This window comes from Phyllostomus hastatus, unplaced genomic scaffold, assembly GCF_019186645.2.
Source record: "Phyllostomus hastatus isolate PE091 unplaced genomic scaffold, TTU_PhHast_1.1 phas_contig_551, whole genome shotgun sequence".
Classification (NCBI taxonomy): Eukaryota; Metazoa; Chordata; class Mammalia; order Chiroptera; family Phyllostomidae; genus Phyllostomus; species Phyllostomus hastatus.
In genome coordinates, this window is record NW_025333909.1 from 1,253,274 (window position 1) to 1,280,361 (window position 27,088).

General features: G+C 39.3%; 1 protein-coding gene across 4 annotated transcripts in view; it reads right to left on the reverse strand.

Moving 5' to 3' along the window:
- Positions 1-27,088, reverse strand: part of EDA (ectodysplasin A) — a 301,514-nt gene that overhangs the window by 67,937 nt on the left and 206,489 nt on the right. For all 4 annotated transcript variants that reach the window (XM_045847439.1, XM_045847438.1, XM_045847437.1 and 1 more), the window contains exon 2: positions 6,202-6,307. In XM_045847439.1, coding sequence (XP_045703395.1) covers positions 6,202-6,307 — 106 coding nt within the window. The remainder of the gene's footprint in view (positions 1-6,201; positions 6,308-27,088) is intronic.

Sequence of the window (27,088 nt, forward strand, 5' to 3'; positions counted from 1 at the left end):
GGAAGAAGAGAGGGAGAGAAGCATTGATGTGAGAGAGATATATCAATTGGTTGCCTCTCACACCCCCTGCCCCCCCAGCTGGAGACCTGGCCCACAACCCAGGCATGTGCCCTGACTGGGAAACCGAGCCCATTACCTTTCAGTGCTCAATCCACTGAGCTACACCAGTGCGGGTGACAGTATCTTTACATGAATTATAATGGTTATCCAAAAAATAATGAACTGCCTGGGAGACCATGCTATTAAGTTCATTTTCCAGAGAAATGTTTTTATGGCTTGTCATAAACCATCACTATGTTATTATCAAGTGAGAGAGACGAAAATCAGTTTGAGTGCTGATAAGAGTCTTAGAGGCTTGTTCACAAGACAAAATACAAGGTTTTTGAGGGTTGAACATATATGTAGACATGACAAGGTTCTTGATTTCAGAGGTAGAGTCCTCTGAGGTCCTAGATGGTCATGGAAACCAATGTCCTGGGTGCCCAGAGAAAAACACCCTGGAAAGTAGTTTGCATCAAATAAGATACTAGGTAAGCTAAACTGTTGTAGGTTGTTCAAGACTCCAAAATGCCGTTTAAAGCTATATTTTTATATAGAATTTGCAGTTAATAATTTCTGAATCATTTGTATACATTAATGCTTTTGATCATCATGACAAATGCATGAGGTGAGCACCACTCATTATCTCCATTTTATCTCCTCAGCTGAGGAGAGTGAGGCTCAGAGGGATGTCGTCATCCAAGGGCACGTGACTGGTACAGTGGCAGTGATTTCACAATGGTATTCAGAACTGTGACTCAATCTTGTACCTCTTCTACTGCATTTTTATTTTGATCATCTTACTAAGACAGAAACATGGGGAGAGGGTGGGTGTAGAAACTTATTAATATTTTGATTGATTCCTGAAAATCCTCTCACAGGAAGAGAACAAATGGCTTTACAATAATATTTTTAATATATGGAAACTATCTCCATGGGAATTTCACATTCATGTTCTCTGATTTCAAAGACCTCATGACCATCTGGTTATATTCCATAACTAGAAATTTTCTAACTAAGAAATAAAGTTGTGCAGATTTCTGGAATACCCTGCAAGAGATGACCATGGAAGCTACCTACAGCTATTATTACTTCAGAGACATATCACAAGGATGGGCCTCAGCAGGAAATTCTGGCAGAGATTTCTGGAACTATTGTGGCTCACAGTACTTACAATGGAGGGATCATGCTTTCCTTGCAGAATGATATAATTAGCATATAATTGGCAAAAATGAACGTAAAACCTGTATTCAGCACTTTTGGACAACTCAAAACAGGAACAGTGAATTTAAGGCAAAGATATAGTAAAGAAAAACACTTCATTTATTTTGTAAGAGTTGAAAGTTATAAAGTACCAAGATTTATATTGGAGGGGAACTACCCCTGTGTTTGGAATGCCAGCTTCCTAGTCAATGCCTTCATTTATAGGATAATCCAAATGAAGAAACCCTTTCTTGAATAAGTGAGTCAGAAGGATTGGATATAGTCCTGGCTGGTGTGGCTCAGTGGTTTGAGCACCAGCATGTGATCCAAAAGTTTGATGGTTCAATTCTCAGTCAGGGCATATGCCTGGGTTGCAGGCCAGGTCCCAAGATGGAGGTGTGTGAGGGGCAATCCATGGTGTTTCTTTCCCTCCCTTCCCCTCCCTCTGAAATAAATATGCATGCTCCTAAGGATCACTACAACATCCCTTGCATTTCCTCAGTGTGAATGAACCATTTTGTAAAAAAGTTGTCTCCCACATGGATTAGTGAAGATCATCAAAATTATTATCTATAGTTCCTACATAAAAAAATCTAGAGCTCCACCCCACATTTGTCTGTTCATTCATGTACCAAATGTTTGATTGCCTTGTATGTACTGTTGCCTTTGCTTCATTTTTACCTGTTGCCTATAAATATATGTGCCCCTTCATTTAGCTTCTCTGAGGTACTTACTCATCTTTACACTTCTTCCAGTGTGCCGCGAAGGCTTTGTTATATAACCAAAAAAATTTTTTTCAGAACTGAAGTGAAATTAAAGAATAGTAAAGGATCAAAAAATTATACAAGGAGGCAGAATGGATTTTTCCTGCTCTCTTTTTAAACTTATGTCCATTTTTGACCTTAGAAGGATGTTTTCTTCCTGAAATCTCTGTCATATTCTTAAATGTTCAAGGTAAATTTCTTTTTCTTTGATACTTATGAAGTAAATCTGAGCTGGTTAGCTACATTTCTGTTACAGTATATCAAGTAACTTGTACCTTTAGAATCAACACAGGATTGTTTTTCTTTTTGGCCTTAATTCACTCCACTCTGATTTCTATCTCCCATCCTCCTCTTCCTCTGTTCACATGGTTTATAAATTGAGTCACTTCCTCAATGAGAAGTTCTTTACTTTTGGAAAACAGAATCAACTCATTGTCTTCAGACATAATGATATGCAGTGTAGACTTACACATCTGGCTGACTCTTTAACATACACACATGCTTGTCCAACAGGCCCCTCAAACTTGGCACACCTGAGTTCTTGATTCCTTCTCTACATCCCTTTACCCTGTTTGTTCACCTCAGAAATGGTAATACTCTTATGTCCCAAACTTGGGGATTCTCCTTGGCTTTTCTCTGTCACTCATAACCCTCATCTAATGAAACCAAAAACCCTGTCAGCTATTCCTTGAAAATCTCTCCCAAATCTTACCACTTATCATCCCTGTGGCTCCATCCTGGTCTAATGCAGCATCATTATCTTGTTTCAATTTTATTTATTTATTTTTTAGAGAGAGGGGAAAGGGAGGGGGAAAGAAAGTAAGAGAAACATCAATGTGTGGTTGCCTCACACATGGCCCCTACTGGGGACCTGACCCACAACCCAGGCATGTGCCCTCACTGGGAATCAAACCAGAGACCCTTTGGTTCACAGGTATGCACTCAATCCACTGAACCACACGAGTCAGGGCTCTTGACTAAATTTTCCATACACTCCCTGAACAGGTCTTCCTGGCTTTTGTCCTTCTCCCTGCAGCTGTTTTGAATACAGCAGCCAGAGGGATTTGGTTAAAACATAAGTCAAATTGGGTCACCGCCCTGCTCAAAATCTTCCAATGGTTGCTCTTCTCAGGCAGAGTAAAAGTTGGAGTCCTTATCTTGCCCTACACGCTTCTAGATTGAACTTTGCTCTCTGATATCATCTCCTTCCCTCTTCCTCTTGTTCACTCTGCTTCCAGGAATACTGATCTTTCTAGAATATGCCAAGCATTCTTCTGCTTCAGAACACTTACATTTACTGTTTCTTATCTCCTCCTATGCCCACGCACCCCCAACTGTTTGCATGGCTCACACCTTCATTTCATTCTGGTTTCCTCTTAATTGGTCCCTGATTACAGGGACCTTCTGTGACCACATTATCACACACCCCACCATTTTCTCTCCCTCTTGCCCTGCTATCTTTTTCTCCACAACACTTACAGCCAATTTATCTCATTGCTTGCCTCTTTATACTGGAACTTAAGCTTTTTGAAGATAATAAGAACTATTTATTGAGGGTTTCCCATGTGTTGGGTCCTTTTCAAGGCAATGGGGAGATAAAAGTAAACACAACAGACACATGACAATGTCCTTACAGCATTTCCATTCTAGTATTATAAAAGTATTTCCCCAGTAAATATTTGATAAGTGCATCGAATAAATACAGCATACACTCACTTAGCAGGGTAACAGAAATGGTTCAAAAGTAAAGTAGACTTGGATTAGCTTATGAAGCTTGTCACTCTTTTAACTCATTGGAGAATCCGCATCTAAAGAAATGGTGAGCCCTGGCTGGTGTGGCTCTGAGGACTGAGTGCCGGCCTGTGCACCAAAGGGTCACTGGTTCGATACCCAGTGAGGGCACATGCCTGGGTTGCAGACCAGGTCCCTGGTTGGTATGTGAGAGGCAACCACACACTGATGTTTCTCTTGCAACCACACACTGATGTTTCTCTCCCTGTTTCTCCCATCCTTCCCCCTCTCTAAAAATAAATAAAATATATCTTGAATAAAAAAGAAATTCTATCAATAATGTTTAAAAAAAAGAGAAAGAAATGGTTGGATAGGATACCAGGTGGACAGCTGGAAATGTAATCAAATGCCAGGACTCATAGACATTCCATACTCCTAACTCTCTAAGTGGCTCTTGGATTCCTCCCAGTGTGACAAAAAAACATCTGTGACTGGCACAGATTGAGTACAGTTGAGTGACTACACCATCAGATTGTGAAGAAATTAGCTAAGAAGTGCTGAAAACTAGTGCCAGAGGCTTTGGACTTCACCAGAGACATGCTATTTTGTACCAAAACAGAATAAACACTGCATGAAAGATCAGTAGCAGAGATGGTGGTAGCCACATAAAGATAAAATGGTATAGGAAAGTGGAAGAGAAAAGTTGGGAGTCCAACTTCTCCAAAGTTGGAACTTTTCCTCTTTTTTAAAGAGGAAACTTTAGAAACTTCTAGACTTTCTACTTGGGGAGGAAGGGAAGTCTTTGCCATATTGCTCTTATCATCACTCTGCTCTCCTCCTTAGCAGTTAGGGAATATGAAAGATTTCTTGGTATTGGGAGCAGCCTCACGGGGAGGGTCAATGGTGGTAAGACCTACATGCACCAAAGGGTGAGGTAATGGGGAGAGGAAAGTGACAATGACTCCCAGTTCTCAGTTTCCACATAGCCTTCCAAACACTTCCTGGAAACTGGCTGCAAGCAGTATGCAAATAACAGGTGCTTTTACTTCACAGACCCCATCTCCTAGGCTGAAACTTGGTCATCTGTTGTATGCAAATTGTCCTCTGTAGCCCCACTAGACCAGTTGTCCATTCAAGGGCTCAAGCTGTTGCCACCTCCATTGACTGGGACACCCTACCTAAGTAATTTCTCTGACCCTTTCTCTTTTTTAATCACAGCATCCTTGTTCTGAGCTCTTTGTCAGACTTCATCCAGTTCTCTCCTTCTGGCCTCTAATGAGAAAGTCCTGGTCCCATTTCTATACTAGCACATGCCTCCTGGAAGTGCTGACATCATGGGCCCTTACTCACATTGACAAAGGTCAGCTTTAATAACTCATTTTCATCTTTATAAAGGCCGAGTGCTTTGTAAACCCCAGACATACACCTTTGGTAGAGGTAGCTGTCACATGCTCTCTCTGAATCCAGATGGTGCTGCAGCAGCCCAGAGCCATGTCTTTTCCTAATATCTATGCCAAAGAGGCAGTGTCCTGTCAACTGACACAGTAACACTGGAATACAGTGATTCAAAGACCTGGCCCAGGAGCTCACTCAACATTTTGTTAGGCCCCACAAAATGCATTGCTAGTTAAGTCTATTTTACTCTGAATAAGGACTGTTTTGAAGGTATATCATAACCTAGCTGAAGAAGGAACAAACATCATTAACTTATACAATAAACACCAACAGCCCTGGCTGGTGTAGCTCAGTGGGTTGAATGTGGGCCTATGAATAAAGGGTCACTGTTTTGATTCCCAGTCAGGGCACATGCCTGGGTTGCAGGCCAGGTCCCCAGTAGGGGGCATGGGAGAGGCAACCATACATTAATGTTCCTCTCCCTCTCTTTCTCCTTCTCTTCCCCTCTATCTAAACATAACTAAATAAAATATTTAAAAAAAAACCCACACCAACAATTTGCCAGATACTAGTCTAGATTCTGAAGTTATGCAAAGAGAAATTCATATCCTCAAGGAAGTTGTGAGTTCTAGAAGGTCAAGTTCATATTTGAGCATGGTAGTAGATACCAACATTGACATGATTATCATTGGAATTAAGATATCACACAAGTGCCAGCATGGCACAACACTATGTTAATTCCAAGAATAGTACTGAATCCTCTTGGTAGCCTTAGTAGATATACCATGTCTGCAGGAAAGAGGAGGCCCTTTTGCAGAGCAATCTTGAGCGATACAAATGCTACCATGGCTCTCGGATATACTGAGAAAGGACTGAAGCAGGAGAGAGGATTCTGTACCATCCACTTTATGTCAAATGACTGATAAGTAGGCTAGTGTGGAAAAGCCTTCTGCTGTGACCTTGAGTCTGTGGAAAAAATATGAGATGGTGGAGCACACTCGAGAAGTTAGTTCTCAGAAGGTATTCTCATTAACTGACAGACGATAAAGCATCACTCAAGGAGACTTACCATCTGCTCCTTCACTGCTTTTGCTTCTTTTATTGCGGCGAACACGCCTACTTTCTGCTTCAGAGTATGACTTTTCTTCAGGGAAGAAAAAATTCAAAAGGGCCATCTGTAAAAATAACAAGTAGATGAATAAAAGCTTGACCCCAGCCAACCACAGCTGAGATACAGAAAAATGACAAAACTAGTTTTCTGTAGACAGTTTACCTTTGCCTTAAATTCAGTATGTCTAAACCCTGGGCCCATCTTCCCTGCTATGATACAAATCCTTTTATTTTTGTTACCATTATTATTCCAGTCATGAAATTTGGGTAAGCTGTGAATCTCCTCTCTTCTGTTCTGAATATCTAATGCCTAATCCTTCAAGTCCCATTCCTCCATATAGTTCTGGGATTCAGAGAGGACAGTCATGGATATCTAATGTCCCTCCTATACATCTGAGGACTGCCCAGAATTAGACTTCAGTTCACAACTCCCTCTTGGACATCATTATCATATATCCACGATTTTTCCACATTCCTTTTTATACTAAACTTTTCATTTGTTCCACAAGGCTGTGCATCCAATTATGACCAGAGGATGCCATTAATGTCAATGTTCTTCTGGTAGTTAAACATGAAAAAAACCCACACTTATTCTTTGCTCTTGACTCTTATAGAACTCCTACAGCACTTGGGTCTATAAGACTCATTTTGGTACTTCATCCTCTACCAGAGGTGTCCAACTTGAGGCCAGCATGCGAACCAGCATGGCTGTGAACTTGGCCCAATACAAAATCACAAATTTACTTAAAACATTATGAGATTTTGCCCTGGCTGGTGTGGCTCAGTGGATTGAGTGCCAGCCTGGAAAAGGAAGGGTCACCAGTATGATTCCCAGTCAGGGCATATGCCTGGGTTGTGGACCAGGTCCCCAGTTGGAGGCATGGTGAATCCCTAAAATGATGTTTCTCTCTTCCCTTCCCCTCTCTCTCAAAATTAAATAAAGTCTATTAAAAATTATGAGATTTAGTTGTGATTGAGTGTTGCAATGGTATTTAATGGGTGGCCCAAGACAACTCTTCTTCCAGTGTGGTACAGAGATGCCAAAAGGTCAAACACCCCTGCATGAGTCTTCTTTCTTATGATGATGTCTCCTAATAGTACAATCTGTTTCATATGTGAATGGGCCTGGATCCACTAATGATAATCATCACTTAAATATGTAGTACCTGAAATGAGTCATACTCTTTCAGCATGAGTGCCTCTTTGTTGTTAAAAAATATGCTTGCAGTAAATAGTGGACACAAGAGTAGACATGACAATGATTCTAACCTGACTTTGCCATTTACAGCTGTGTGATCTTGGGCAAGTTACTTCAGTTTTAATTTTGTCTTCTGTAAATAGGGACAATAAAGAGTACTTTGCTCATAAAGTAGTTAAAGGGTTAGCACAGTACCCAGCATGTAATATGTACTCAATAAATGTTAGTTATTACTATTATCAAAATCAGTCTTTCAAACAGACTGGTTAGGTAGCTTGGGGATTAAAAAAGGAGAAATAAATCTGCATTTTCATCCTAGTATAAATGTGCAAAGATAAACAATTTCAGAATCTCATGTCTGTTGTATCTCTCATTAATTGAAACAAAAATTCTACACAAACTTTCTTCAAAACTCTGTGATTTACTGTTTACATAGAAGAATCATACCCAACAGCCTTAAAGTACAGGATTGGCATCTTGCAGAATATATGCATATGTGAAATACAAAGTTAAGAAATGAATGTTTAGGTAATCTCCAACTTGTCATGAGATTAATTTTAAAACATTTAGGTTGAATCAAATGAAACTCACTTATGTATGTCAAAAAAGGTTGAATATCAGCAATTTCACATGGTTCAACTGAACAGTATTTTTGAGTCACTTGATTGGAATGTAAAATGCATTTTCCCATAAAATCAACATAATAAAGTCTGACTAAATTTCCAAATGAAGCCCATAGAAAATTACTTCACCCATACAAAAATAAGCTATTTTACTACTACTAAAAACCCGAACTGTATTTCCAATGAAATCTCAGTCATTTGCAACTCCAAAAAAACAAGTGATGCTGGACAGAAGTTTTCTTGATAACCGAGAGGGCTGAAACTTACTACAATAATTTTGGATAGAAATTGATCTGGAAAATGATTTTAACTCATGGTTTACTGAGTATATAAGAGACTATTTGTACATTAAATGGTCCCAGTCCATTTAAGGTTTTGAGGTTTCTCACAACAATTATAATTCCATTAAAGAGAAATACATGCTTTGCTAGAGAGAAACAGAAGGTTCTCTAGGATTAAATGGAAAAGCATCTAACACAGACTGAAAGTAGACAAGGCTTCTCGGAGGCACTACCTCTGGGAATCCTAAAGGATATTGTTGATTTAGTGACTAATGGGAAACTAAAAAGGAATTCTAAATACAAGGAGCAATGCATATAAAGGTTCAGAGGAAAGAGAAATTCACAGCTTGTGGAAATACAAGTAATTTAAAAGAAGTGGTAATGGGTTGGAGGAGGTATGTTAGCATGAGGGTTAGGGTTAGGGTTAGACATTCTAAGGGCTGATCTAGCCAGTAAGAAATGGTGACTTTTTACTGTACAGAGGATATAGCCTCTGAAAGATTGTTTCCCTTTGTTCCATTTTGTACTTTGTGAAAATTTGTTGTAATCTCCATTCAACAAAATGCACCCATTGTAAACATAGACTATGAAGAGTTGTGAAAAATGTATATACTTTTATAACCACCATCCAAATCAAGACATTTCCTTCACCTAAGAATTTTGTTTTGTGCATCTTCTAGTCATTCTTCAGTGTGACCCTCACCCCAGGCAACCACTGTCCTGATTTCTATCACTGTAGCTTAGCTTTTCCTATTTTAGAATGTAACATAAATGGAATCATACAATATGATTGTATGACTTTTGTGTGTTACTTTCATTCAACATAATGTCTGTGAGACTCATCCATCTTGTTGTGGGTATCACTAGCTCATTCCTTTTTATTGCCAAGTTGTATTTTTTTTAAAGATTTTATTTATTTATTTTTAGAGAGAGAGAGAGAGAGAGAGAGAGAGAGAGAGAGAGAGAGAGAGAGAGAGAGAGAAACATCAATGTGCGGTTGCTGGGGTTTATGGCCTGCAACCCAGGCATGTACCCTGGCTGGGAATCGAACCTGGGACACTTTGGTTCCCAGCCCGCGCTCAATCCACTGAGCTATGCCAGCCAGGGCTGCCAAGTTGTATTTTAGTGGAGAGATGGATCATAACTTTTCAGTGAATTCACCTGTTGATGGACATTCGGGTTATTTCCAGTTTGGGGCTATTATGAAAGGACCTGATATGTGAACTCATGTACAAGTCTCCTTGGGGACACATGTCTTCATTTTTCTCAGATAAACACCAAGGAGTGCAACCTTCTGGTTATTTAGTAAGGGTTTGATGTGAGGAACTGCCAAACTGTTTTCCAGAGTAACTAGACCATTTTATACTCCCATCAGCAACAAATGAAGGTCCCAGTACTCTGCATTTTCATTGCGCTGATATTGTCAATATTTTTGAGGATGTAATCTACTGTTTCGTTGTGGTTTCTTTTTGAAATATTAAGCTTCTTTTTATTTTTTTGGTCTCTTACCTTATTGTCAACTATCAGATTTCACTTTACCTACCTGTAACATCTTATCTGGTCTCTTTAAATTTGCTATTTATAATGTTATAGGCTTGCCACTTCATGAAAACTAACTAGAAACATGTACAAACAGGATAAAAAGGCAGCCAATGAGTTTTGGAATGGCTTTTTCAATAAATAAGATGCACATTCTCTGGGAGCTTAGAGAGCATTTGTTTATTGCTCAAGTACTGGCTGTGAGGTAGAGTTAATTTTTCAGGTAACTGAATTATCCATGGGTGTGTTATTTCAGGATAACACCATTTCTAGGGGAAAAGAATTTTGAAGTCCAAATGAAGACCACCCCCCGCCCCACAACATAACTACAATTATGAATTTCCTATACAGTCATAGTGTTCCCTCATGGGCTCACCTCCCATGGGAATTCTGGCAGTGTTTTCAGAGCCTTCTTGTATCCTGATGGTGCAGTAGGAGACTGTGCTTACATATTAATTGCTCCAAAGGGTCTGATATGAGCTTATGAGAATTCAAGTTCAGGGAAGTGGGGCGAGGAGGAGTAGGGGGCAGGGCTGAGGGAAACAAACTCCTGCAGATAGCAGAAACAAGACCAGTTTCCGTGGGTAGAAGGAGTAACTTCAAGTCCCTTGAGAGAGGCTATCGACGAGTACAGGACACTCATAAATCAAGTGTTTATTGGAAGGGGCCCATGTATAAAAATGTTTTGAATACAGTTTCTATTTGCTCAATAAAAACTGGAAGAAAACAACATAAAACACTGCTTAAACTGAAAGCAGATCCCTCTTCACAGTACCCTTATTTGGGTCTAAATTAGATAAAGGAGGGAGAAGGAAGGAAAACTAATTAACCTTTGTGTAGTATAATGGTTAGGACAAAAATCAGTGGACACTCACACAAAAAGTCTAGCTTGAGTTTTGCATTCACTTAGCACAGCCTTCAGAGGCAAGTTGCAGAATATGAACGAAACAACTTTCTCTCTTCAAATATGGCTTCCCTGTTGCTCAAGAGAGGAGGCATCAGGAATGTTGGCCACAGCCTAGCATGTTGCTCAAGGGAGAAAAAAAATCTAATTCTTTACACTTTATTAACTGATTACACCCTTGTTTCCTATGGTAAAATTACATGGTAAACAGCACCTGCAGATTACAGGCATCTCAGCTGGAAACAGTTCATTAACAGTGAGCCAGGAGGGATGCATCCCGTAGTGCCAGTGACTCTCCACATATTGTTACAAACATTTTTTCCTAATTAATATCTAAACCCACAAAATTATTAGGGATTTTTCTCTTTTTACCATAAGATAGAATAAGTTTAATTCATTTTATCTATTCGATCGTATGAAATACATTTTATCCAGTTTTGTATACCTAGTGCCTAGCTCTAGGCCTGGCACATAGTAAGCCCCTGATAAGTATCTATGTGTTGAAAGAATAATAGGACTATCAGTAACCCATTCCTTAAAGGCAGGATTTCACTTGACTGTAATTGGACCTCATTTCTCAGGATCAGCCATGGACAGGTAGACTAAGGATTTTCATTACACTACCAGTGGTAATCAAATCAAAGGGATCTTAAGAATGAGAGACTGTAGGTCAGGGCTCTCCAACATTAGCAAGCATCAGGATCACTAGGAAGAAGTGTTAAAATGTGAACTTCTTGCCCTGGCTGGTGTGGCTCAGTGGACTGAGTGCTGACCTGTGAACCAAAGAGTCGCTGGTTCGATTCCCAGTCAGGGCAGATGGCTGGGTTGCTGGCCAGATCCCTGGTTGGAGGTGCAGGAGATGCAACCACACATTGATGTTTCTCTCTTTTTCTTTCTCCCCCTTCCTTTCTCTCCAAAGATGAATAAATAAACAAATAAATAAATCTTTTTTTTTTAATGTGGAATCCTGGATCTTCCCCTCTTCAAATTTAGATTGTGTAGACTAAGGTGGGACCACAGAATATGACTTTTCAACTCACCAAGTATGGGATTCTCATGCAGATCATCCTTAAACCACATATTGAGAAACTGCTTTATTGCTCAGTCCTCAACCTGTCCATTATCTGGAGACTGAAAAGGCTAAGAAGTCCCCTTTTGCTACTGGTAGAACAGGGCTCTCACATAGACAGCATTTTTTATTTTGATTCTGTCATTCCTAAAGTTAATCTGTTTATACAAATTGGTACTTCATCTGTCTCAAGAGATGGTGGGTACCTACCTACCAGGCTTTCTAAAATCGACAAATCACCGATTATTAAAGAAAGACACCTCTTTCAATGTTCTTTAATAAATATATTTTTCTTATTGCAATGACAGCCGTCATAACACCACCCATCAGTAATCAGCTGGTACCTTCAAATAAAATGAAAGCATTTCTATTCTGAGATATTGAGAAAAATTTCCATGTGATTCCACCATAGGAAAAAGTGATTATCCCATCTCAGTACAGATTATTGAAGTAGAACTGCCCAAACTACTTCCATGGTTATGTCATGGATATAAAATGGACACAGAAGCTGGCATTGAACACACTTCTAATCTTATAAGAAAACTCAAATCAACCTGCTCTGATTTGCAAAGATCTGGAGAAGGTCATTCACAGTGTTGTGATCTGAGGAGCAAACACTGAGTAGTTACTATATAGAGGGCACTGAACTAGACTCATTCTTTAAGATTACAGTGATGGCCCTGGCTGGTGTAGCTCAGTGGATTGAGCACCAGCCTGCAAACCAAAGGGTTGCCAGCTTGATTCCCAGTCAGGGCACACGCCTGAGTTGCAGGCTAGGTCCCCAGTAGGGGGCGTGTGAGAGGCAGCCCCACATTGATGTTTCTCTCCCTCTCTTTCTCCTTCCCTTCCCCTCTCTCTAAAAATAAACAAGGGGGAAAATGGACTTCTGCTCTGGTTGTTTCCTAGATTGGATTCTATTCCTAACCTCCAGAACAGAACTAGAAAAATAGAAGCTTACAGAATTGGTTCTTATTAATGGACAAAGCAAGCTGTGTCCAGCTTTTGCATGACTTAGAAATTCACACCTGCCACACTGGCCACATCTACCTCATGGAGCTATTTTATTGTTAGAGCTGGAGTCATACTTAATGTGAAATGGCAAAACAGGACCACCATTTCTGAGACTTTGGAAGTCAGCTGGTCTATGTCATTGATGACATGTGCAAAGATGGCAAGGACAGGCAGATACCAAGTATGTTCAGTATGGCGAGCTTTATGGCTTAACCATAAGCAGGGGCAGCGTAAAAAAATACTCTCAAGTATGCACTGAAGCATAGCTTCAAAAACCATGACATAATTGTGGGCTGCTTGGGAAAACGGCAGCAGAGAGCAGCTTGGAATGCCACAATATGGAATTTGGAAACTTTCTGAGCCAAGGCTTTTAGTTGACCACAAGTAGAATGCAGAAATACAGACACTGACAGGCTCCACAAATAGCAGCTACAGCCAGAGTTCAAAGAGGCGTTTTGTATGTATGTCATATAGAAAGAACGTTTGGTTGAAGATTTAGATTTTCCTCCCTACACATGTGGGTGAAATCAGTAGTAAGTTCTGTGAATGAGAAAAAGGGAAGCAGTGTATACGGGATGTCACTGCCTCCCTTGGGAGTGTCTGCTTATTTCATTTGTAATTCTTGTTTCTTTTTAAAGATTTTATGTATTTATTTTCACAGAGAAGGGAAGGGAGGAAGAAAGAGAGGATGAGAAACATCAGTATGTGAGAGATACTGGTTGCCTCTCACAAGGCCCCCCACTGGGGACCTGGCCTGCAACCCAGGCAGGTGCCCTGACTGGGAACAAAATTGGTGACCTTTCAGTTCATAGGCTGGCACCCAGCCCACCGAGCAACATCAATCAGGGCATTAATTTGTAATTTTTTATACTTTGAAAGTGAAGGGCATTTTAACACATAAGCAGGAAAACCTATACTTCCATTTGCAATACCTTCAGAAATCACTAGGGGTTTTAATTGGTGAACAGAGTAAGTTTTTAAATTAAAATATATCTATAGAAATTATACAAGTACCAGCATAAAACCATCCCAAGCGATCCTGAGATCTGGATTCAGAAAACAGTAACTCAAATACATCCTCTTCATTATGGCTTCTTAAATAGCCCTTGAAGATTTCCTAACAATGTTGCAGTTTATCTTTAAAGAGTTGGACAAGTGAAGGTTGGAGGAGTAGCATTATAACCAAAATGAGATTATCTGGGGAATGCATTTGGTATAAAGTAGGATTTTCAGGCCCTAGTTGGTGTAGCTCAGTGGATTGAGCGCCGGACTGCGAAACAAAGGGTTAGTGGTTTGATTCCCAGTCAGAGCACATGCCTGGGTTGTGGGCCAGGTTCCCAGTAGGAAGCAAGCAAGAGGCAACCACACATGGATGTTTCCCTCCTTCCCTTTCTCCCTCCCTTCCCCTCTCTCTAAAAATAAATAAATAAAATCTTAGTATTTTCTTCCTTGTCCAAAATTTCCCTATCATTAGCATTCTACAAAATTGGTTTCCTAATGGAGACTTAAACCACATAAACTGCCTCTAAGCCATATTTGACCACAATATATTAAAAATTAAGTGTGGAGGAAGAATACAAGTGAGGTAGGTAGTGAAAAGAGAATTTCAAGAGTCAAAAATTGAGGGGCTAAGAAGCACATTAAGAAGCAGAAGGCTATCAAATCTAAGATGGTAAAGAGGTTCAAAACATGGAAAGGAAAAAAATTAAGCAATGGAAAAGATATTAGGGAAGAATGAGTCAAGTTCACTCCAAGTTGTTAAAATATATAGTAGACAAAAGTTCAACAATTAGAACTAGATATCTGATAATGGAAGTCTAGAAACAAGAGTGCAAATATGCCCATGAGGGTGAGTGGATAACAAGTATATTTACATAAGTATGTGTCCAGTGGCCCATTAATCCAGAACTGCCTCACAGGAAAGTGAGTATGGAAAGTGAATCTCAGAGATCAGTACAAAGGGTAATGTCAGATTAGGTTGTAAGCACAGAAAATTGAATCTGGACTTCAAGTCTCCAGAACTAATGGTGACATGAGGAGTGCTGTGGATTTGTTTCACAGGTAACAACTAAAATAGGTGAAAAATGTATAAAGGCAACATACAGTGGGGTGATGACAGTCTATTCAATAAATGGTGCTGGGAATGTTGGAGAAATACACACACAAAAATGAAACTAGACCACTTTCTTATGCCATATACAAGAATAAACTCCAAATGGATTAAACACTTAAATGCTAGACTCAAAACCATAAAAAATCCTAGTGGAAAACATGAAAAGGAAAAAAATCAGATATTTCTCACAGCAAAATTATTTCTGATATGTTGCCTCAGGCAAGGGAAACAAAAGAAAAAATAAGCAAATGGGACTACATCAAACTACAAAGTTTTTGCACAGCAAAGGAAATCATCAACAAAATGAAAAGACAACCCACCCAATGGGAGAACATATTTGACAATAACACATCTGATAAGGGATTAACATCTAAAATTTATAAAGAATTTCCACAACTCAACACCAAAAAACCCCAAACAATCCAATTAAAAAATGAGCAAGGACTGCGCTGGCAAGTGGCTCAGTTGGTTGGAGTATCATCCCCTACACCAAAAGGCTGCAGGTTTAATTCCCATCAGGGCACATACCTGGGTTGTGGGTTCGATCCCACGTCAGGGCATGAAGAGGAGGCAGCCCATGGATGTTTCTCTCTCACATTGATGTTTCTCTCTTAAATCAATGTTTTTCTTTCTCTCTCCTGTCTCTCTCTCATTCCCTCCCTCTCCCTCTCTCCGCCTCACCTTCCTCTCTCTAGAATCAATAAAAATAACCTAGGGTGACATACAGATGGTTAATAGACAAATGAAAGGATGCTCCATGTCATTAATCGTCTGAGAAATGCAAATTAAAATCACAATGAGATACCATCTCACACCAGTCAGAATGGTTATCATCAATGAATCAACAAGTGCTGGTGAGGATGTGGAGAAAGAGGAACCCTCTTGCATTGTTGGTGGGGATGCAGACTGGTGCAGGCACTCTGGAAAAGTACAGAACTTCCTCAAAAAATTAAAAATGGAACTGCCTTGTGACCCAGCAATCCTACTTCTGGGAATATACCCACAGAAATCCGAAACAGTAATTCAAAAGAATACACACACTCCAGTGTTCATTGCAGCGTTAATTACAGTCGCCAAGATATGGAAGCAGCCCAAGTGTCCATCAGTAGATGACTGAATAAAAAAGCTGTGGTATATTTTCAGTGGAATACTACTTGGTGTTAGAAAAGAAAATCTTACCCTTTGTGACAGCATGGATGGACCTGGACAACATTATGCTAAGTAAGATAATCCAGTCAGAGAAAGGCAAATACCATATGACTTCACTAATATGTGGAATCTAATGAACAAAACGAATTAACACACAAAAAAATAGAAACAGACTCATAGAGAACAGACTGAGAACTTTCAGGGGTGTTGGGGGTCTAGGTGAATAGGGTAAAGGGATTGAGAAAGAAAAGAAACACTCATAAACACAGACAACAGCATGGTGATTACCAGAGGGAAAGGGGAGTGAGGGGAGGAAGAGAAGGGAATAGAGGGAATGAGTGGTGATGGAAGGAGACTTGACTTGGGGTGGTGAACGCACAGTACAATATAGAGATCACACATTATAGAATTGTACACTTAAAACGTATGCAATTTTATTACCCAATGTCACCCCAATACATTGAATAAAAGAGAAAATTGAATTCAAAGACGAGTCTAAGTTACAGATATCTTAGGGGCAGGGAAGTTAATCGATGGTGATACAATCAGCAGAGATTCACCTACAATAAGTGCCTGGTGGATTGGGAAAAACAACAGAAGGCCAGGAGCTCGGCTTCAGAACTTTAAACACTATAAAACTAGAATCACCAAGGGCAGAAAAGGTCTGGGAAGAAAACTATGAGGCCAAGAAGGCCATTTCACTGTGAGATTAGATAAATCTGAACTTGCAATGCTGTCCCTAGATAACTTGACATTTTACTGCTTCTTGTACACAAGCATGGCTAGGGCCTCCCTTGAGGTACATATAAAACAACTGGCTATGTGACATAATAGCAGATCAATACTGTTTCAGTAGCTGTAAAACTGAGGGAATTTTTTTTTCAATATGACTGTTGATTAAAACCCAGCATTAGGGGGTTTCTATGGAAACCTTTTTTTCCCCCTCAGAAGAATATTCCTGAGTCTTGCTTATGACCATGACGATGAATGAAGAAACTCACGCTGAGTACTATCTCATCAATCTTTCTACAGCATCTCAACAGAGCTACCCACTCCAACAGAAATTACAATAAAATATAAATGAATGAAATGAAGTATAGCAAAATACTCTATTCATCAGAGTCAATTTTATGCATATACATTGTTTGATTGTTAGTTTAGAGACTAAAACTGTCCATGGAGCAATGGAGAGTTAGATTCTATTGCTGTCTACTAATCTTTCAGAGATTCAATTCTAATGACTCCTCTAATTTCTACTAATAGATAAAAATGTAGATTTGTTCAGCTTATAGCAAATTGCTATTTACAAATATTTTCTGAAAAATTCACAAAAAGCAGCCTTAGATGCCGTGGTTCACTGGCTTGAGCACTGGCCTGTGAGCCTAAAGGTCACCAGTTCAACTCCCCATCAGGGAACATGTGTGGGTTGCAGACCAGGTGTCTGGTTTTTAGCACATTGCTGTTTCTCTCCCTCTCTTTCTCCCTCCCTCCCCCTCTCTCTAAAAGTAAATACATAAAATTTTAAAAATTCAGAGAAAGCTTATGAACTTCAAAGTGTGATAAGTATATAGACATTTGGATCAAGGTGGCTGACCAAACAATTTCAGCTCCTTTCTCTCTCTGAAGATCCCAGTAAACAAAGAATAAAATGTATATATAATCAAGAGAATAGAGAGATTCAACAGAAAGGAGATTTTTCTATGTTTCTGAAAGATAGAAAGTGGACGGGGGCGCTGACTGATAAGGATGGGCAGAACCAGGGCTCGAGGGGCTGGCAGCCTAGGAGAATGCTGCTCTGCCCTGCAGGACCCCAGAGGAGTTTGAAAGCTAGAAATGCCAAGTGATGAGGAGGGTGCAAATGAAGTGTGAGGAGTTCATTGAAAACCTCTGCACTGAATTATCACCTCCCACCTCTAGAAGGAGAACCCCTTGTTTCAGGCACTCATTCCCAAGGTAAGTAAATAAATAAACAAATCAGAATGTTCTCTTCTAAAGAGAATAAGTCATCTAAGAATTGAAGTACTGCCCTGGCTGGTGTGGCTCAGTGGATTGAGGGTCAGCCTGAGAACTAAAGGGTCACTGGTTCAATTCCCAGTCAGGGCACATGCCTGGATTGCAAGCCAGGTACCCAGTAGAGGGTGCACGAGAAGCAGCCACACATTGATGCTTCTTTTCCCTTATTTCTCTCTCCTGTCCCCAATCTCTAAATATAAATAAATAAATTCTTTAAAAAAAGGGAATTGAAGTATCAAATAAATCACGAAAAAGAAAGAAGAAAAATAAACCCCACAAAAACAGTTGAAGTAGCTAGTGTGGGCATTAGTGCTGTGGAACAAAGACATCTACATGCTAGAATTGAGAGATTCCCTCAGTATAATTGCTTTATGCACATGAGTGGAGCTTACAGACCTCATATTTGGGGTAGTCAGCCATCTTGCTCAACCGCTGGGCACAGTATAACATTTCAAGACATCAAAAATAAAAAGGAAGATCCTACAAGCATCCATAAAGGAAAATCATTAATAGGTAGAGGAACAAGAATCAAGGAATGGTTTGGTCAGCTCATTTGCCACACTGGGAGTCAGAGAAAACAATGGACAAATGCCTTCAAGTTTCTGAGGCAAAATTATTTTAAAGCTATAATTTTATTCCTAGCCCACTATAAATTAATCTAGTAATTTTATCAACTAATGCCCACACTAGCTACTTCAACTCTTTTTGTTGTTTTGTTTTTTCTTTCCTGTTTTATTTGCTACTTCAATTCTTAGGTGACTTAATCTCTTAAGAAGAGAACATTCTGATTTGTTTACTTATTTACTTACCTTGGGAATGAATGCCTGAAATGAGGGGTACTCTATCTAGAGGTGGGAGGTGATGAGCCAGTGCAGAGACTTTCAATAAACTCCTCACACTTCATTTGCACCCTCTCCCTCACTTGGCATTTCTAGTTTTCAAACTCCTCTGCAGGGCAAGGCAGCATTATCCCAGGCTACCAGCCCCCTGTGGCACTTGGTCTGCCCTTCCTTATCAGCTTGATTGTAAAAAAGAAAAAAAAAGAAATATTTTTAGATTGCAAAGACTCCAAGATCACTTGTCAGCCCTTTCCTAGGAAATTACTTAGGCAAAGTGAGTAAAGAAACATAGAGATACAGCCCTGGCTGGTGTAGCTCAGTGGATTGAGTGCAAGCTGAAAAACAAAGGGTTGCCAGTTCGATTCCCAGTCAGGGTACATGCCTGGGTTGCAGGCCAGGTTCCCAATGGGGGCTACGTGACAGGCAACCACATATTGATGTTTCTTTCCCTCTCTCTCTCCCACCCTCCCCCTCTGTCTAAAAAGAAATAAATAAAAATCTTAAAAAAAAAGAAAAATAGAGATACACACTGGATTCTGCAAACAGTGGACCTAAAACCACACATTCATTGAAGTCCAAGGACGACAGTTACACAACAGGCAGAAAGAACACAGAAATCACAGGAAAGTGAGGAGGGGCTCTGAGGGGGTGGCATGCAAAGAAAAACAGCAGGGGAGGGAATTTGTTTTCTTAACATTGGACTCACAATGTTATCTAATGTTAAGAAATTAGAGAAACTCTGGATACTGCAGCCCCCGAAAATAAAAGCAACTAGAAAATCCAGAAAAAAATCAACAAATTAAGAAACGTTCTCATAACACTTGACTGGAGAGAAAAACATTTAAATAACCACAATAATATAAACACTGCATACAGATTTTCAAATTTCAGAAATAACCAATACATAAAAGCATGATACTTAATTATACTGCCACATAATTATAGATAAATTGCAATGCATAAATGTAATCCCTCTTGGAAATGTGAAAAGTGAAAGTACAAATGACAAGAATTAGCAGGTAGAAGAGATGAGTGATAAAGGGAAGAGCAGGGAACTAATGGCCTCATTTTATAAATGGAGTTAAGAGATACTGTCTACACATTATGAAGCAAGAAATAATTAGGTCTAAGTATGTTCCTAAAACAAATGCACACAGGAACTAAAAAGCAGGATAACGACATTGGGATGAGAGGTAGAATAATTGAGGTAAAGCCTCATTCCTCACAGCAGAAAATTCACAGTCTAAAATAGACAAAGCAAGTAATGGCAGTATATGGAGAAGGAATCCCCAGAAAAACTAAACAGAAACATTTCATACAGTCAAACATAATAATCTTAGAGGATTAGGACTGTGGGTAGGGAGGGTTAGAACAGTAAAATGTTGCTTCCATTATAAGCCCTTATGTACACAGTTCATATATTTTTAAAAACCACGTGTATGTATTCCTTGGCTACCTCAAAACCAACCAGGAAACTTGAAACAGAAATCGTTTTTCATGAATAAATTCACACCAGCCAGTGAGAATCCTCACCTGAAAGAGGGCTGGCAAGGGGTCATCCAAGCATAGGCCCTGATTCTACTATTCCAACTGCCTCTTCCTCCAACCTCTACCCCAAAGCCCGTGTTCCTTCTCTTACAACCATGGAAACCTAATACAAATTGTGCATTAATTTATGGACGGCTTCAATCTCAGATACAGGAATAAATTTTCATGGCTTGGTAGGAATACAGTCAACTGCACATATTTAAGTATAAAACTTGTTAGGTATTGACATGTGTATGTATATATACATACATCTGTGAAAGCATCATCTAATCAAAATAATGTAGATAACCATCACCCCCCCAAAGTTACACAGACCACTTTGCAACAGGGGCCTATTCCGCCCAGTCTCCAATGCCCTTGGCATTCTCAGGCAACTACTGACCTACTTTCTGACACTATAGACTAGATTCCAAGCTCTAGAATTTTATATAAAATTAATGCTAGATCATACAATATATATTTGTTTGTTTTGATCTGGCTTCTTCAGTTTGGCATAATTATTGAGATTGATTCTTGTTATAACATGTATCAGCAGTTCATTCCTTTTGATAGGTAGTATTTCATTTGATGCATTCAACAGTTTATTCATTTGCTCATGTGTTGTTGGAAATGGTGGGTTGTTTCCAGTTTTTAGTTACTACAAACAAACCAGCTACAAATATTGGTGTACAAGTGTTTTTTTCAAGTACAGTTAATATACCATATTATTTTTATTAGTTCCAGGTATATAGCACAGTGGTTAGAAAATTATATAATTTACAAAGTGATCCCACAAGAATTCTAATACTCATCTGGCACCATACATAGTTATGATAGTATTGACTATATTCCCTAGTCAGTGAAACTGTTGAGTTACATGGTAAGTATGTGTTAGAAGAAACCGTCAAAGTGTCCTTTCTACCCACACCCTCCTCGGGAGCAATTTCCTTTTCTTTTCATTTCATTTATTGATCACTGAACTACCAGGCCAGGGCTGCCAAGCTGTTTTCTAAAGTCATGCACCATTTACATTTCCACCAACAATATACAAGAACTGTAGTTTCTCACCACCTCATCAAAACATGGTATACTCAGTCCTTTTAAGTTTAGCTCCTTCTAACAGGTGTGTAGTAGTCTCTCATTGTGGCTTTAATGTTCTTGTCCATAGTGACTATCTTGATATCCTAAGGACATCAAGGTTGATGTTTTAAAAGGCTTCTATTTATTTACTTTTAGAGAGAGGGGGAGGGAGGGAGAGAGGGAGAGAGACATCAACTGGTTGTGTCTCATACATGCCCTAAGCTGGGATGGAACACAACACCCAGGTATATGCCCTGACAGGGCATCAAATCTGTGATCTTTGCTTTGTAGGATGACACCCAACCATCTGAGGCACACAGGTTAGGGCAAGGTTGATTTCTTTGATGATGATATCCAAATGTTTTACCACAATTTTTATTTTAAAGACTATGCTTTCTCCATTGAATTGCTCTATAGTTGACCATGTGTGGGTGTGTATCTGTCTGTTCTTGGGCTTTTTCTTCTGTTCCTTCATCTACTACCTATCTTTATGTCTTATTTTATATCATGTCTTATGTCATACATTTATGTCTTGATTACTGTTACTTTCTAATAAGCTTTGTGAGCAGAAAAAAATTAATTCTCCAAGTCTGTTCGTTTTCAAAGTTGGTTTGGATATTCTAGGTCCTTTTCTTTTCTACATAAATGTTCAAATCACATTATTAGCTTCTACAGAAAAATTAGGACATATATCATGTTAGAGAAAACTGACATCTTCACATTACTTCATATTTTTAAATACTTTAAAAAATATTTATTTATTTATTTTTAGAGAGGGAAGGGAGAGAGATAGAGAGAGAGAGAGAGAGAAACATCAATGTGCAGTTGCTGGGGGTCATGGCCTGCAACCCAGGCATGTACTCTGACTGGGAATCAAACCTGTGACACTTTGGTTTTCAGCCCACGCTCAATCCACTGAGCTATGCCAGCCAGGGATATTTCATATTTTAATACTATTATGAAAGGTATTTATTAAATGTCAATTCCTGATTATTTACAGCTATTCTATATAGGAATATACTTGATTTTCAAATAGTTATTTCACATCCTGTGCACTTGTAATATTCACTTACTAGTCCTAATTGTTTTGTAGATGTCATGTGATTTTTTTCTGCAGAACTCATCACATCATCTGCATATGATGACAGTTTGTTTCCTTTCAAAACTGGTTGCTTCTTATTTATTTTGCCCTGTCCTTCTTGCACTGGCTAGAACCTCTTGCACATTGTTGACTAGAAATGCAGAGAGCAGACATCCTTTCCTTTTTCATCTTAAAAGGAAAATATTTCATCTTTCAGCATAAAGAATGATGTCAGCTATAGGGTTTTTGTAGATGTCCTTCACCAGATTAAGGAAGTTCCCTTCTATCCCAAATTAATTTTCTCAGTTTTTATCCTAAATTGGTGTTGGATTTCATTAAAAGGTTTGTCTAAATGGATTGATACTATCATTTCTCTTGCTGAGCCTTTTAGTAGGATGAATCACATTGATTTTTCCCCCCAGTTAAAAAAAATTAAGGTGTAACTGACATACAAGTTGAAGGCAGTCCAGGGGACACCTAGTTCTGTGTTCAGAGGCTTCAATAAGTACATTAGGAGAGGAGCTCTTAAGTGTTGTTGCAGGTGGTGAGACACTGATGAATGAACATTTTCCCACCTGTCCATCCTATCACCCATCCATCCATCATCTATCCATCCATCCATCCATCCACTGTTGACTAGGCACATGCTCTAGTCAAATACTGCACAAGGCACGGAGTATATACAGAACCTTGTATACCTTGTTCTCCTGTTGCTTACAATGTATCTAGTGAGAATGTAAACAGCTAATCACATTAATGGAATGAATGCTACAGTAAGGTCATGTAGGAAAGTTAATGAAATCAGAGGAGGCAGTGATTCTGCTTGGGGTAGGAAAATGCGGGGAGGACAACTTCTAAGTTGGCTTTTGAAAAGCAAGCAAGAGACTTCTAGGCAGAGTTGAGAGAAGACTATTCCAGAAAACTGGCTAAAACTTAGGGCAGTGCTTTATAAGTTTTTCCACACTTCCCGATGTCCTGCCTACCCATTTTTAGAGGAATTTTGCATTCTATTAAAATAGATCTTTGTAAGTAGAATGAAGTGATTTTCTTAAACCCAGAGTCAAATTCATGCTCCATGAAGACACAGCCTGGATCCTCAAAGACCACTGTTCCTCTGGGAAGCACAGCTGTGTGTGAAGGAGGTGAGGGTCTCTGGTGAAATCAGAAACTAAGAGTAGCATCTTGGGGTAGTTGTCTAACCTCAGAATCTTGTCAATCAAGCATTAGGAATGCAATTAGAAATACTCTAGCTTCAAAGCTTGTGCGTTTGCCTAAGGACCCAAATTATCATTTGCTCACTCTCTGATTACCCCAGCACCACGATGAGCCAAGCTCTACCTGGCCAAAACACAGCAAGAATGTTCCTAATAGCTCTAAACACGTTTCAAATGTCGTTGGAAAATCAAGTCAGCTGTACAGCCTCTTGCTGGGGTCTGGAATTGACAATGAACTGGGACCATGCAGAGCCGAATTCTTCAGAATAAGTAATGTGAGGAATGATGTTAGAAATAACATCCTTGGTCAATTTTTATTTTGATGCATATTAATGGTAACATAAAATAGTAATCAGGGGGCTGATCTCTGATCAGCTGTTATCTAGTCATGTGGCAAGTGTTGCCATATCCTGCTTGAGAATTGATTAGAAAATGTTTTTGATGATTTTGTGTCAGTAAAGGTCAAATGCTGTGGGAAAAAATATCTTTACCATATAATCGAAGCTTTGGTAGAATGAAGAAACTGCTCAATATAAGTGGTGGCACATTTATTTGTAACAACATTCAATTAAAAATTTACCTGAAGGCATAGGATCTTTTGAATTGGAGTTTCAAGGGTAGGGAGTGAGGATGGCTGGGGTAGGAGGCAGTGGTAGGGGTAAAATGGAGACAATTGTACTTGAACAATAATTAAATAAAAAAATACGAGGACAGAAAATATATATACATATATACCTGAAGGCAACCAAAGGATTTCAATCAACAAGATTTTTTAAAAATATTTTATTTATTTATTTATTTTTAGAGAGGGAAGGGAGGGAGAAAGAGAGAGAGAGAGAGAAACATCCATGTGAGGTTGCTGGGGGCCGTGGCCTGCAACCCAGGCACGTGCCCTGACTGGGAAAGATTTTTATAAATAAAGGGTATTTATTAGGTTACCAAATTTTTCTGAGTTCCTACAGTAGTTTTTCTCCTATTGAAAATTTAATCTATGCCCACTCTGATGCATGTTTGAAACACTGTGCAGTCTCTTTCTGATGACAATGCATTTTCCAAGGAAGGATCCCTGCTTTACAATTACCTGCTGTGTAAATGCACCAGCTCAATACACTTTATCAGACTTTACTTTTTAAAGTTTGCATTATGTAAACAGATTGTTAAGAAAACAAACATGATACACATCCCCTTCATTTCAAACATCAGTTCTACAGCTCCTCAGAGATGAAGCAGTTATTTGAATAAATTTTCTCAAATGGTTCTCCATTTGAGAACCTACCCACCCACAGCAACACCCAAAAGAATTCCTGCATTTCCATAAAACCCCAAATCATTCATTTAATAAACAGTGATTCATAAAACACTGTGGAACCCAAAAGATACTATACAATGTCACAGGGACACACATATCAGTAAGATATGGCTGCTGGTGTCTACATAGTCACAGTTTAGCATGATGGCCCTTTATGTGGGGCAAGTATCAGAGTTCCATGGAGAATCTTTAAAATGGACATGTGCAGTGCTGAGCTGACCATCTAGGGAAGTAAAATCTGAAGTGACTTGTGAAAATGTGGTAGTTTGACGGAGATCGAACTATAGACACATTCCAGAGCATGTACTAGAGTATTCAAACAGCCCACTTTCCTTAAAATCTTCTGATTTATACAATGGGAATAACACCCCTTTCCTGGGGTTCTTGTAAGAATACAATGAGAACACGGGTGCGAGTGCCCAGTGCGTTGCAGATTTTCAGTACATGTTAGTGGCATTCTTTGTGTTAACATTCATAATAAGATTTACTTTACCAATTAACCCTTTTCACCTACTGTGACCCCAAAGGAATGGTGCATAGAATGGATTAAGATGCAATCACGATTGAAGGGAGAAAGGCCAGTACGGGAAAGGGGTAACAGGGAAGTATACTTGGAGAGGGATGACCCAACTTTGGGATACAGGGCAATCAAAATCAGATGCGGTTAGGAGTTTTAGAACACATTATGTACCTGCTAGTCATGTGATAGGAAAAGGAGTTAAAGACACTGGTTACCTGGTCTTAAGAAAAAAAATCATGTTGCATATATATTCTGAATACATTTTAGTGTCTCTCACTATTATATCCGTGTTCAGGTAGTGAGGAGAGAAAGTCTGGAGTGTCTGTGGGTGGTGATGGTAGTGAGGAATGGGAGAACACAGAAAGGTACAGCCACTATTGAAGACAGGTTAGTAGGGTATTACGAAGCTAAGCATAGTTTTACTATACAAGCCAGTGGTTGCGCTCCTTAGCATTCACCCAACTGATTTGAAACTTGTTTCCACTCAAGAAGTAGCATGCAAATGTTTAAAGCAGCTTAGTTCATGATCATTATACATTAGATGCCACCAAAATGTCATTGAATGGGTAAATATATTAACTGTGTAGATAGATATAATGGAATACTATTCAGGGATTTTTAAAAAGCCACAAAAAGTCCTAACTGGTGTGGCTCAGTGGATTGAGCGAGGGCCTGTGAACCAAAGGGTTGCTGGTTCAATTCCCAGTCAGGGCACATGCCCGGGTGCGAGACAGGTCCTCAGTGCGGGGCATGGAAGAGGCAAACACACACTGATGTTTCTCTCTCTCTTTCTCCCTCTCTTCCCCTTGGTTCAAAAATAACTAAATAAGATCTTTTTTAAAAAGCCACAAAATGCCATGGATGAATGTAAAATATATATGCTAAGTGAAAGCAGCCAATTAGAAAGGCTATACATACTGCAACATTCAATTTTTATAACATTTTGGAAAGGACAAAACTAGAGATGGAAAACAGATCATTGGTGTTTCCCAGAGGTGCCAGGAGGTAGGGGAATGTCGAATAGGTGAAGCAAAGGGAATTCTTTAGGGTGGTGATAACACTATGCATTTTTCAAAACTGATAGAACCTTATAGCACAAAAGAACAAATCACAATGTATGCAAAATTTAAGACTTCACCAGGGAATTGATCTCAGGATGGAATGAAGGATGTGGCAAGACAATCTAATTATATGATATACATATAAAACCACCTCACTGAAGGGGGTGGAGAGAAAAAGGGTTGACCTAAGAAACTGTGGAAATGAGGTGACTTTGTCAGACTAAGTACAAAATTAACTATAGATAAGCTTGTATTATATTTGATAAACATTGTCCCACAGAGATAGGGGTTAACAGTCCTGAAACCATTATACAT